Genomic DNA, 13294 nt, shown 5'->3' with positions numbered 1-13294 from the left:
TATCACAATCACCAATTACTTCAATGCTAGCAAATACAGAGGTCCTCCCTCTGTCATCACAAGTCAATCTCTTAGTTTACTACTCTCTCTTCTTAAAACATCTTCTGTTCTCTAGTTTCCCTGACAACAACACAGATACCCACAGCAACTCTTTCTCTCCTCTCTCCTTCCTTTATCAATAGAAACTCTTTCTAAATCTCTTTTCAGGCCCAAATTTCCTATCTCCCAAATCCATTCCATTAGCAAATCCTGTTAACATTACCTACAAAGCATAACCTGAAATGCTTCTTTTTTTCTTCTCTACATCAATCTCCTTGAAGCCACTGGCTTCTTTCCTCTACTCTTGACTTCCAACACTGTATTCCCATATTTCAGCCAGAAAGATATTCTTAAAATATAAGTTACTTCATATCACCCTTTCCCTTAAAAGTCTTTCAGTGGCTCCTCATCTCACTTAGAATAAAATATAAAGGTCTTCTTCCCTAGCTTACTTGAACTTACATGGTTTAGCGCCACTATCTACTTACATCTCCTACTGCCTCTTGTATTGCTCTTCTCCTCACTCATTACACACTTGCCTTGTTTCTGTTCTTTGAACATGCCACACTCATTCCCATCATAGAGTATTCCTTTGTCTGGGATGCTATTTCTCAGATATATATGGTTGACTCCTCTCTGTCATCCAAAAGTCAACATAAAAGGTGACCCCTTAGAGAAGCATTCACTGTCTTCTCAACTAAAACAGTCTTCCAGCAATTCCTCTGCTTAATTTTCATCATGATACTTGCCATTACCTAACATTTTCTTTTAAAAATGATCTCCATTCTTTTTTGAAGCAATGTAGATTTTGTGAGAATAAAAACTTGTTGGTCCCACTGAATAATGTATTTTTAGCACCTAGAACAGCTATCTGCACATAATTAGTACTAAGAAATGCTGAATGAATGAACAGATCAATAGGTATATTTTACCTAAAATTGGCAGTAGAAGTCAGCTAATGAGTTTTCAATCTCATTGAAATTAAATTTCATTAAATTAAATTTCAATGAGATTTGAAATTTGGGTAAAGGTCAGCTGAAGTAAATAAAAGGATAAGTAAATGTTCAGTTGGAAGATAAAACAGCTCAAAAAATGATTGGGGCATGACAGAAGTCCCAGTTTCTCACTATTACATGTAATCAAGAGTTGTTAATAATATAAACTTTTGGAGAAGTAAAACATTTTAAAAATTGAAATCTGAGTAAGAAAAAATTATATAAAATGTTCCATTTATAAACTATGTGTTTTTTTAATACAAATTTGTTCTTCATATAACTTTCCCTTGGGTCTCTAGAGAGTCAATCTACATTATTTATTTATTGAAAAAATGACTGCATGTGAATGGCAAAATAATTGCAATAAAAGAATAGATTTGGAGAAAGATGCTTCAGGCAATATTAAGTAGAGACAAATTTGGGTTATTTATGCATTGCTTATATGAAAGCATTATTCTGGACATGGTTTTACATATTCAGATAAATTCTATACCTTGGCCACTGAAGAACAGAATAAGGCACCCTGAATATGTTTGAGGTAGTGAAAGAATTGAAGGTCATTTTTCCCCCACATTATTTAAACTCAGGATTTTAGCAGAGTCCTCTGTAGGTATATATGTTGGACTACTTATATAAAATGCCAACATTATGGACAACTCTATGTTTCTGTAAGACAAACACTTAAGGAATTATCTGTTAATGTGAGATTAAAATATGAGGCAATTTTATTGAACAAGTTTTTATGTTTCTACATTTGCAAATTTAAGCCATATTTAACCTAGAGTAAACCTTTTCATATTTCTCAATCATAACAATTGTTTAATCAGCAACTATGGTAATAAAGTAGTTACGTTCACTTAAAAAGATTCCTTTTGGGTAGAAGAAAAAATAATCAACGCTCATTCAAGTTTCAATAAACTAAAATCACAATTATGAATTAGCACCGCATAGTTTGTCACCCTGAAATAATCCTTCTATCGTTTCTTTGATCTAATTAATATTAATACCTCGCACAAGATAAGCCAGTGCCCTTTATTTCAAATAATTTTATTTAAAGGTCTAAGAAAAATATGGCCTCAGGCTCCTGAATCCCAAGTAGCAAATATCAGTGAATGACAAGAAGAATCAATACAACTGAAGCCAAAAGATATGTAAAATATTTATTTAGTTAGTTTGCTGTTCAGCATCCATTCCCTTTTTTGCATTAGAACCTTGGCCTTCCTTTTAAAGACATCTCTCATTGTTATTATATTTGGAGGCATCAGGAATTTGTATCTTGAACAAACATCATGGTTACACAGGGGTGTGAGAACAGCAGTGCATGGCCCATACTATCCTATGCTGTGGATTCTGGGCAACCATCCAGAGCTCTCTTGGATCCTACCTTTCCCAGGTAAAGTTCTTCAGGCTCCTATTAATTTTATAAACTCCAGATATATTTCCAATAAATGTCCATCTTTACTTAAAATGGTCAGTTAGTTTTTGTGGACTGAATTTTAAGAAAAACTGAAAACTATAAATCCATAGCTATTTGTTTGCCAATGAAAGTTTAGTTTTGATTGTAGTGTTGAATTTGTCTACATGTATATTAAAGAAATAAATTAACTTTATTAAACATATGTCCTTCCTTATAAAATAAGCTATTTCTCTTAACCCAAGTGTTGTATATCATTTTGCAGTTTATATAGGGCTTTCATTTACTTTATATTGTTTGATCCTCACTCTTAGGAGACAACTGAAGTAAATTTGTTAGCATCTACTACAGGCGAGGAAGCTAATGTTCCAAGGGGTTAAATAATATGTCTGAAGTCACAGGGCTAGTCAGAACCGTGTTAAATCTAGGTCCTTTTTCTTCAGAACTACTTACATTGCTCTGTAGTACTTCTGTGACAATAACCAGGGACTGCAGTTACTAGACTGTTTGTCAGAATGCTTCCTTCTGTTATCATCTTTTTCTATTAAAATATCTCAAATGAGTATCAAAAAACATTAAGTTCGAAAGGAATTTTGGAAGACTTACTTCCTTGTCCACCCCATACATGCAAAAATAAGTTTCATGATGTCCCTTCTTTAACTATTTCTAGAATAAGAGAAAATATTCCTTTATTTGAAAAAATTTTATGTGGCAGATCTAATTTATATGCAAAGTACACAGAGTTTGAGAGGACAAAAAAAATTCAGAGTGCACTGTATTAGGTAATAAAGTGCGGGGGGTGGGTAGGAATTCACAAAAATTATCTAATTTCACCTCAAGCCCCCTTGGACTTCTGTAATAATGTGAACATTAAACAACTTTTAATTTAAAAAATAAAAGTAGAATTTAAAAAGTGGGAGTGTTTTATTTTTTGTGTGTCCTTTGCAGATATGCTCCAACTTTTCCCATTCTTCTTCACCTCTGGCCACTGTCAAAGGTTTTACTCTTTGTAAAATAATAGACACCATTATCAGAAGGGACTATTTATGCTGTAGTTCTATAGCAATGATCAAGTATTTAGGCAATATCTTAATAGTACTTAACAACTGAATTGAACTAGAAATTTTTCTAGAGATATAATTAAGCCTAAAATTTTTTTGAGGGGAATAAGTAGTGGTGGTGGTGGGTGTTGTTATTTTTTGTAAGATAGAGGGGAGAAGCTTCTCTGCGAAGGCGACTTTAGGAGAGACTGAAGGGAATGAAGGAGCAGGTCTTGTGGAAGAGAAGCTGGCAGAGGAAGGAGCAGGGGCCAAGTCTCTGAGCATAGAGCCTGCGTGGCTTTCATGTAAAGGCTCAGCACAAACAGCTCGCCCACAGTTTTCAAGCCCATTGGCTGGTCATTAACTTGGAGCATTATTTTACCTGCTGGTTGCTGGCATGATTCAGATGCATTTTTATTGCACATTTATTTTCTGAAGAGTCAATGAGGATTTCTGCTATTCATGTTCCAATGAATGGAGGCAGACCATGACAAAATTTTCACCCGTCTGAAACATCCCTCCTTGATAAATTCCTGAGCACTTTCCCTGAGCATAATGTTTTCAAGGTTCAGCCACATTATAGCATGTGTCAATACTTTATTCCCTTTCATTGCCAAATAATATTTCTTTGTAGGGATATATCACTTTTTAAAAATAGGATTTAACACTTGTAGAAATGCAGAAAAATTTACTATAAAATGTTATTTTTCTATAACACATGTGTGTAATTGTTTTCTCAATACAAATTTATCTGTTTGGGGCCTTGTAGTCCATAGTACACATGACATTGAGCTCTAGTACTCAGCCTCTTCCAGTATATTTTTTAAATTAATTGTTGCAGAACTTTCTACTAGCCAACACTTTCCAGTAATGCAAGGATCTGCTTAAGTTAGTGAATTCTTTAATTAATAGAAATGTCATGAACAGGTTGGATGACTGTTGCAAGAGAAATAATATATAGCCATTTCTGCACTGAGTGGAGAGTTGAACTAGCTGTTAGCTACGGGTTCCTGTGAACACTCATGAGATTCAAAGCAAAACTGTTTGGTTATCCACTGAGATTTTGACTTGTTACCATAGCGTGACCTATCCTATCCTAATTAACATAGAATATGGTAATAGTTTTGGATAGAATATAACATCCCAGGTGGCCTAAGGAAACTTAATTCCCTTTCCTGGCCTGAATTTGCTTATTAGTAATAATAAAGCTGTTTTTAGAAATTCCAGATACAGATGAAGTCATGACACAATTTTTTGTTGGAGAGTCAATACCCAGAATTACCTTAAGATGTTACAAAATCTTACTTTTGTTTGACTGAGGGTAATTAACATGAAATTTTTATCTATAATAAGAGAATGATGAATATCAATTATTAAGTACTAGAGACCTGGTGCATGACATTTGTGCACTCGGGGGGTGGGGGGGGGTCCCCTCAGCCAGACCTGCGGACATCCCCCTTAGCCGTCCAGGAGTCCTCAGGGGATGTCCGACTGATGGCTCAGGCCCACTCCCTATGCAGAACAGGCCTAAGCCGTCAATTGGACATCCTTAGCACTGCCGCAGAGGCGGGAGGTGGGTGGAGGCAGGGAGGTGGGCGGAGGCAGGGAGGTGGTAGAGGCTCCTGCCACCACTGCTATGCTTGCCAGCCATCAGCCTGGCTTGTGGCTGAGCAGTGCTCCCTCTGTGGGAGTGCACTGACCACCAGGGGGAAGCTCCTGTGTTGAGTGTCTGCCCCCTGGTGGTCAGTGCATATCATAGTGACTGGTCATTCTGCAGTTCAGTTGATTTGCATATTACCCTTTTATTATATAGGATTTTTTTATTCCAGGTATTACACATGAATTATCTCACCACCCAATATGATATCTATCTATCTATCTATCTATCTATCTATCTATCTATCTATCTATCATCATCAGCTATCTAATCATAGGAATAGTGCTATTATTTTCCCAATTTTGCTAAGGAAAATACTGAGGCTTTCAGAAAATAAAACACCTTGCCAACAAAGCAGCAGTGCTAGGATCTAATTCCAAAGCTCAGGTTCTTTTTTAAAAAATATATATATATTTTATTGATTTTTTTACAGAGAGGAAAAGAGAGGGATAGAGAGTTAGAAACATCGGTGAGAGAGAAACATCGATCAGATGCCTCTTTCACACCTCCTACTGGAGATATGCCCGCAACCAAGGTACATGCCCTTGACTGGAATCGAACCTGGGACCTTTCAGTCCGAAGGCTGACGCTCTATCCACTGAGCCAAACCAGTTAGGGCCCAAAGCTCAGGTTCTTAATCTCTAAAAAATTTCGGGAGTAGGTTGTAAACTTATCAAAGGAGAAAACTTTTAAAGTATGGTGCTTCAGATTTGGTTTGATCCTCTTTTACATATGTTTAAATTGACCTCATCTACCAAATTTACTTTACATGTCTTTCAATTTTGATCACATATTGGCATTTCCAAAATTATTTATATTCTCTTTTTAAATGTTGCTCTTCAGTTTTAAGGAGTTTCTCTGTAGGTTTCCCTTTTATTGTATTTTTTACATTTGCCTTCCACACTACTTCATATATGGGATATGTAATATGCACCTGTTATGGTCTATTACTCTGTCTATAATTTTAAGTTCCAAATTCAAAATAACAAGCAAAAAAGTACTAAATGGTAAATTGTGGCATTTCTATCACTGTGTAAAAGGCATGTCATTTTTAATTGAATTTATTGGGGTGATATTGGTTCATAAAACCATACAGGTTTCAAGTGTACAACTCAATAAAACACCATCTTCATGCTGCATTGTGTGCTCATAACCCAAGATAAAGTCTTTTTCCCTCCCCATTGACCCACTTTTCCCACTTCCACGTTCCCTTCCCCTCTTTCTCTCTGGCTATTATCATACTGTTGTCTGTGGCTACTTAATTCCCTCACCTTTTTTCACCTACCCCCTTCCCCCCTCCCCTCTAGTAGATGTCAGTTTGTTCTATGTATCTATGCTTCTTTTTCTATATTGTTTGTTATATTATTTTGTTCATTACATTCCACATATATGTGAGATCATTTGGTATTTCTCTGTCTGGCTTATTTCATTTAGCATAATAATCTCCAGGTCCATCCATGTTGTCACAAAAGGAAGTAAAGACAGTCTCCTCAATAAATGGTTTTGGGAAAACTGGACAGCTACGTTAAAAAAAATGATACTAGACCACCAAGGTACACCATACACAAGAATAAATTTAAAATGGATAAAAGACTTAAATGTAAGTCACAAAATCATAAAAATTCTACAAGAAAACATAGGCTGTAAAATCTCAGACATCTCTTGTAACAATATTTTTGCCAATATATCTTCTTGAGCCAGGGAAAAAAGCAGAAAATAAACAAAAGGCATGCCATTTTGTATTTTTATCTTTTACTACAGAAAGTTAAGCAACACAAATTGAACTATTCCTCATCAAACAATTTCCTGTTCTTTCATATCTATTTTTGTTTCTTTTCTGACAGACTCTTGACATATCCTTTCCTAATGCCATTAACCTTGACTCTGTTCTCTACCTGTTGTATAACATCTTATGTAGGGAGTCATTACCAGCTAGAATATTCTCGGCATTAAATATCAGGAAAAAGTAATAAAAACATTTGTAAAAGGCAAGTCTTGCCATAATGTAATATCAAGAATATGATTGGCTATCTCATTATTCAATAAATCTGAAATCACAATGGTAACAATGCCAGAGAAATACAAAGAAAACCATAATATGAGATGGCAGAAGAAAATGTTATTTAATATAACTTTAAAAATTTAAATCCCTCAAGGGCTTAATACTTTGCCTACAGGTCTTCAAAAATTTTATACGTTGTTTTTGCTTAAAAGAAAAATTTCCTCATGAAATTATTTTATAACATTTTGTTTGTAGTTTCCATTGTGGTAATCTCCCCATCAGTCCTTCTACCTCTTCCCTTTGCATTGTTGCCAAAATCATAACTCCGTAGCAGTAGCCCATCACTGTTTAACCCAATTATAACAATGCCATCATTCTTACCACAGAAGGTTCCATAGCAAAGGGATAAGATCAGCAATGAACAAGTGCAAATTAAGATGAATGAGACCTAAGGACAAATTAGTTGAGGGATATCGGAGAAGACATTTTCTTGTCCCTCTCAGAAAAAGAATTTTCAGGAGTCAGTGTTCCTTTCTATAGATGTAGACAGATGGCCACCATGAGGGAAGGCAGCTTAAGAATAAAGTCGATCCCACACAAGGCAAATAAAAACATACTATCTCTGGAACCTATCCTGATGGATCTGACACTTATATGAACCAATAAATCCTATTTCTTATGTAAGTTAAGTTAACTTGGATTGGGTCTTCTATTATTTGAAATACACATAATGAACCCTTATTGATACATTATTATTTTCTCTTCTTAATTTTCCATTTTCCTAAAAATGTGCAAGTATATTAAATGTACTGTTATGACATATCTCAGTGTCAGATAATTTTGATCATAGCTCACTAGCAGATACTTCAAGAAGAAACTAACTTACAGGGATGTTTTATGAAAACAACAATATTGAATTTGGGGACTCATCAAAACCTTGAGAAATTATGGGCAATATCTTTAAAATATCTAAAACACACCAATAACAAAAGGTGATAATTTCTTCTTAATTTTAATACATTGGGAAAGTATACATCTTATAGTTTGGGAATGTCTTTGGTTTACTTGTATAATTTATTATTAATGCAAGCCTATTTAAGCTCCTACTGACTTGATGTATAAAACTCTCCAATGGCCTTATCTGCCTAATGCATCAAATCAAGCAATGCTGTATGACTCTCAAGACTTTTCACAATCTGGGTCCTCCCACACTCCATACTCTACCTGCATATAGTGGGAGCTCACCAACACGCACCTCCAGCTCCAGACTCTTCACAGGTGTTCTGTCCCTCTCCCTTCCTTTCCATATAACATCTTAATTTTTCATCTGTGCTTTTCGGTCAAGCCCTCTTCCTTCTCCCCAAGAATAGAACTCTTTGAAATACATAGGCTCTGCCACAGTATCTGGCTCTAATTATATCTTATTGTGCATTTACCTGTAATGCTTCTGCCTTCTTTATAATTAGTTTGTTAGATCATTGAGAGCAAGAATTGATATTTCTCTTTATAACTACCCCCCAGAGCCTAAAATACTGTGTAGTAAATATTAAATGAATACAGCTTTATTAATTAATCATGTTTTACTATTTGCTTACAGAATCTGCTTACAGAATCTGTAAACTAATGAAACTAGAAAAATATTTTAATTTACTAGATGGACTAAGGGCTGCCAGATTTAGCAAACAAAAATATAGGATGCTCAATTAAATTTAGATTTCAGGTAAATAACAAACTTTTTTATTGTATAAGCATATCCAGTGCAATATTTGGGGCATAATTATACTAAAAATTGTCTGCCTTATAGTTTAAAATTCCAATGTCATTGGATGTCCTTTATTTTTATCTGGAAATCCTAGATTGGCCTTCCCTACAAAAATATGTGTGCTTATTTTTCTAAATAAGAGCTAAATGCCACATTTATGAATTGCTTACCCTTACATAGTTTTGCTAATCAAGTACCATAGTAATGAAGTTCTCTGCATTGTTTCACCTGGTAGTGACAATAAATAAATTGAATAACCCTTTTCTGAAAGTCACCATGCATGCATGTGTAGAGGGAGCAAAGTTAAACAATGTGGCATTTCTGCCCTCAAGTAATTCATAGTCGGGTGGAAGAAGGGAAAGCCCATTTCAGTCCAGCCTCTACTTGATGTGCAATCCAGAAAATCATCCATTGGCCAAAATTCTTTTTAGGCCTAACCCAATCCTCCTGGGCAAAGATCTAAGATGACACCTTACACTTAGGTTGTCAAAAAAATATATATTGGTTTTTAAATATACATTAAATAGTTCCTGCCTTCAAAGTGTTTATAAATACCACAATTAATAATCCTACATAAAAATAATTATTTATAATTTGTTTTGACCAGCATGCTTTACTTAAGAGTTTGATAATGAAGTTAGTTTAATTATGGAAGATTCTTTTTCTAGTTTCTGGATATTTAATATGCATTTTATTTAGCAAAAGCAATGAAAATTTTCTCCCCTCCTAGCCATTGTGCAAATCTTTCACAGGTAAATGCTATGTGATTAATTAATGTGAGTCATGTATTTAAGTGGTTATTAGGATCCAATGATTTAGATTTTGAACCTCGGTCTGCTTTAGCTAATTTCTGGTCATCAATCTTTTCTGCAATGGAGAACAAGATCCCAGGAGACAGTTTCTTTGCCTGGCACAATGTTGTAAAGATTCTGTGAGTGCATTTGTGTTTACATAAAGTTTGGTATTAGTTTTTAAATGATTTTTTCTACACTGTATTTATTAATTTATTTATTAAACATCATGTAATTTGATGATATCTGTAATAATCAAAGATTTCAAATTCCAGAAACATTTTTCATGTGTGTGTGTGTGTGTGTGTGTGTGTGTGTGTGTATGAAAAGTATTTCTTAGACTTAGACCATGTAATTCAAGGTTTTGAAACAATGTCGCCTGAACATACATGCATACAAAATTTTCAGTTCTGAAATAGTACCATATTTTTTTCCTTTTTAAAAACACAGAAGTTATTGATCTTAAGCCACCAATCCATATTTTCTTGAAGGTCATTTTCAATTAAAATAACAAGGCATAATCTAATAAATGATCATTTCCATGGAGTTCGATTGGTTATTAACGTATCAGATGAAGTTACAAATGAAATGGAAAAAAATTAAATAACAAAATAATAAAGACATTTTCCTCTTAAATATTAGATAAAATGTCACATTTTCCAAAAATTCTGACTGGTGTTTGTTAAAATAAATTTGTAATATTGATAAATAAAAAAAGGTAATGAGAATATTGGGGTAACTTATACCAATTTGAGTGATTTGTTAGTCACCAGGGCAGAGGGCTATAGTTAGCATTAGCATTATGCCAAGTCTTTGGAAATTATGAAAAACTCATATACAGAGTATATTTTAGGCTGTCAATATTACCTTGGGTAGCTCTTCAATTTGATTGGCATCTAGATAAAGCTCTTCTAATGTCCGTTCAAAGTTAAAGACCTCTTTTGGCACCTGCTGAAGGCTGCAGTGGGAGTAATCTAAAACAGAGATGATTTCTTCTTCACCTCGGAAACATCGGCACGGCACCAGACGGCCGATGAGTTTCCGTTTGGTGGTCATCTCCAGGCACTGCACTAGAGAAAAACAGAAAAAGAAAAACACAATTGCTTAATCAACTACCTTCTTGTAATATTTTAAACTTAGAAATTTAATTTTATAATTAATTTAATTTTATAATTACATATTACTTTAAAATTTATATTGGACATGCCCAAGTATTGTATCATGTAATCCTTAAACAAACCTACAAGGTATGTGACATAGGATTTATTCCCATTTAACAAATAAAACAATGGATTTAGAGAGGTTAAGAGACTTCTCAATATCGCACAGTTTTGGAATAACAGAATGGGGCCAGACTGCAATGTTATTACTATGCTTACACTCCCACTTGAAACATAGATCTACGATATGCTTTTAGTTTTACACAATAACAGTGGAGAACAGAAACCTCCAGAAATTGTTGAAAAAATACTTTTCTCCCATTTCTGCAAGTTTCACCACTAAGGTTTATGATGTCTTCTTTTTGACCCACAAATTAATATAATCAGTCAACATATACTCATTGAAAAACCACTCTGTTCTAGGCACTGATCTAGGTACTGGGGAAAGAGTGATGAAGAGATTCTCTGTTTTCATGAAGCTTATGTTCTATTGGAACAACAAATCAGAGTTGGATTGGTTATGTGCTTAGAATGAGGGCCTATCTTTATGAATCCTATAATTTTATTGGGAGAAAACAACTTGTAATCATGGTAGAAACCTGTGACATCCTTGGCATGACTTTCTCTAAGTTAAACTGACTAAATACCATAAATTATGTAAAGATTTGTATCATGTACCTACAATACTTTATTAAATCTGTTATTTTTCATGTTATTCTTCTCATAGATTGTAAGCCTCTTAAGAGTAGAAACCGTGTTTTGTTCATATTTTGCATTTGTCTTGGTGCTTGACAACAAATATAGAATGATCACATGAATACAAGAATAAAAAAATAAATAAATAAATAAATAAATAAGTAAATAAATAAACAAACAAACATGTTTGGGATGGCTAGATTGATGGTTAGATTGAAAACTTTTCATTCTAACTAAAAGGTCTCTCTGTCTGTGATATCTCCCCAGGAAGAATAATGAGTAGTGTCTTCCTCTAAGTACCCATGCACTAACTATGTAGCTTCCTAGTTATTTGTACTACTAGAGGCCTGATGCATGAAGTTCATGCAAGAGTAGACCTTCCTTTCCCGCCCGCTGCTGGCACCGGCTTCCCTCTTGCACCAGGGACCCAGGCTTCCCTCGCAGCCCTGGCTTCGTTTGGAAGGACATCTTTCATTGACCCAAAAGCATATTACACTTTTATTATTATAGATTTCCCTATATAATAAGTGAGTTCTGTAGGGGCCCAGGGTAGGCCACCCCAAGATAACCCAAAATGGCATATCAATTATTTTGAATTAAACTTACTTAAGAAATTATCTGTAAGAAGAAAACCCTGACCATACTGTCCCCCTAAAAATAGAAGATATATCACCAGGTGATAGGTGCCCTACCTGTTCCAGGGGGCTGACACAACCTTATCATAAGATTTAAAAGAATCCAAAGTCTATATCAAACTAAAAAAATTTTGCACAGCAAATGAAAGCATTAACAAAATGAAAAGACAACATATGGAATGGGAGAAGTTACTTGCCAATGATACATCCAATAAGGAGTTAATATCCAAAATTTATGAAGAACTCATACAACTCAATACCAATAAAACAAACAAGTGAGTGGGCAGAAGACCATAATAGACATTTTCTCAAAGAGGACATATAAATGGTCAACAGGCGTATGAAAAGATGTTCAATGTCACTAATCAGAGAAATACAAATTAAAACCACAATGAGATATCACTTCACACCTGTCAGGATGGTCAATAAATCAAGAAATAAGTGTTGGTGAGGAGTTGAAGAAAAGAGAACCTTCACACACTGTTGGTGGGATTGCAAATTGGTGCAGCTACTATGGAAAACAGTGTGGAGGTTCTTCAAAAAGCTAAAAATAAAACTACCTTATCATCTAGCAATTCCACTGGGAATATATCTGAAGAAATACAAAACTCTAATTTGAAAAGATATATGCACCCCTATATTTATTACAGTGTTATTTACAATAGCCAAGATATGGAAGCAACCCTAATTATAGGTTAGTGCCTTTCATGTCTCCACGGGGGGGCGGGGGGTGGAGGGGATCTAACACAATAAATATTAGGCAACCAATAAATGCATCTAGTAAATATCTGACATTTATCAGGCACCTAGTACATGTTTGTTGAGGTTAGTGCAGTTGTAAAGGTAAGTGACGACTACTTAGACTAAAATAGTAGCAGTGAGGATGGAAAGGAGTGAATAAACTGGAAAGATACTTAAGAAGTACAATCAAGTGTTGGTAAAGGATGAAATGAGAGGTGAAAGGCAAGGCTGTGGAGCAAAGAAAGGTGTCTTAAGAGATTCCAGGTTTTTAATTTGAGTCACTAGTGGCCACATTGACCACCCAGCTGTGATGCTGTAGAGCTGACGTATACCCTGTCTGTCTTGATGACAAACAGATGAGT

At 34.8% G+C, this 13294-nt stretch overlaps 1 protein-coding gene across 1 annotated transcript in view; it reads right to left on the bottom strand.

The window, feature by feature from the left end:
• Positions 1-13294, bottom strand: part of LRRC7 (leucine rich repeat containing 7) — a 478750-nt gene that overhangs the window by 296298 nt on the left and 169158 nt on the right. The window contains exon 3 of the mRNA XM_008139425.3: positions 10568-10770. Within this exon, the coding sequence (XP_008137647.3) occupies positions 10568-10770 (203 nt within the window). The remainder of the gene's footprint in view (positions 1-10567; positions 10771-13294) is intronic.

Source organism: Eptesicus fuscus, chromosome 9 (genome assembly GCF_027574615.1).
Source record: "Eptesicus fuscus isolate TK198812 chromosome 9, DD_ASM_mEF_20220401, whole genome shotgun sequence".
Classification (NCBI taxonomy): Eukaryota; Metazoa; Chordata; class Mammalia; order Chiroptera; family Vespertilionidae; genus Eptesicus; species Eptesicus fuscus.
This window is presented reverse-complemented; position numbering and strand designations above follow the sequence as displayed.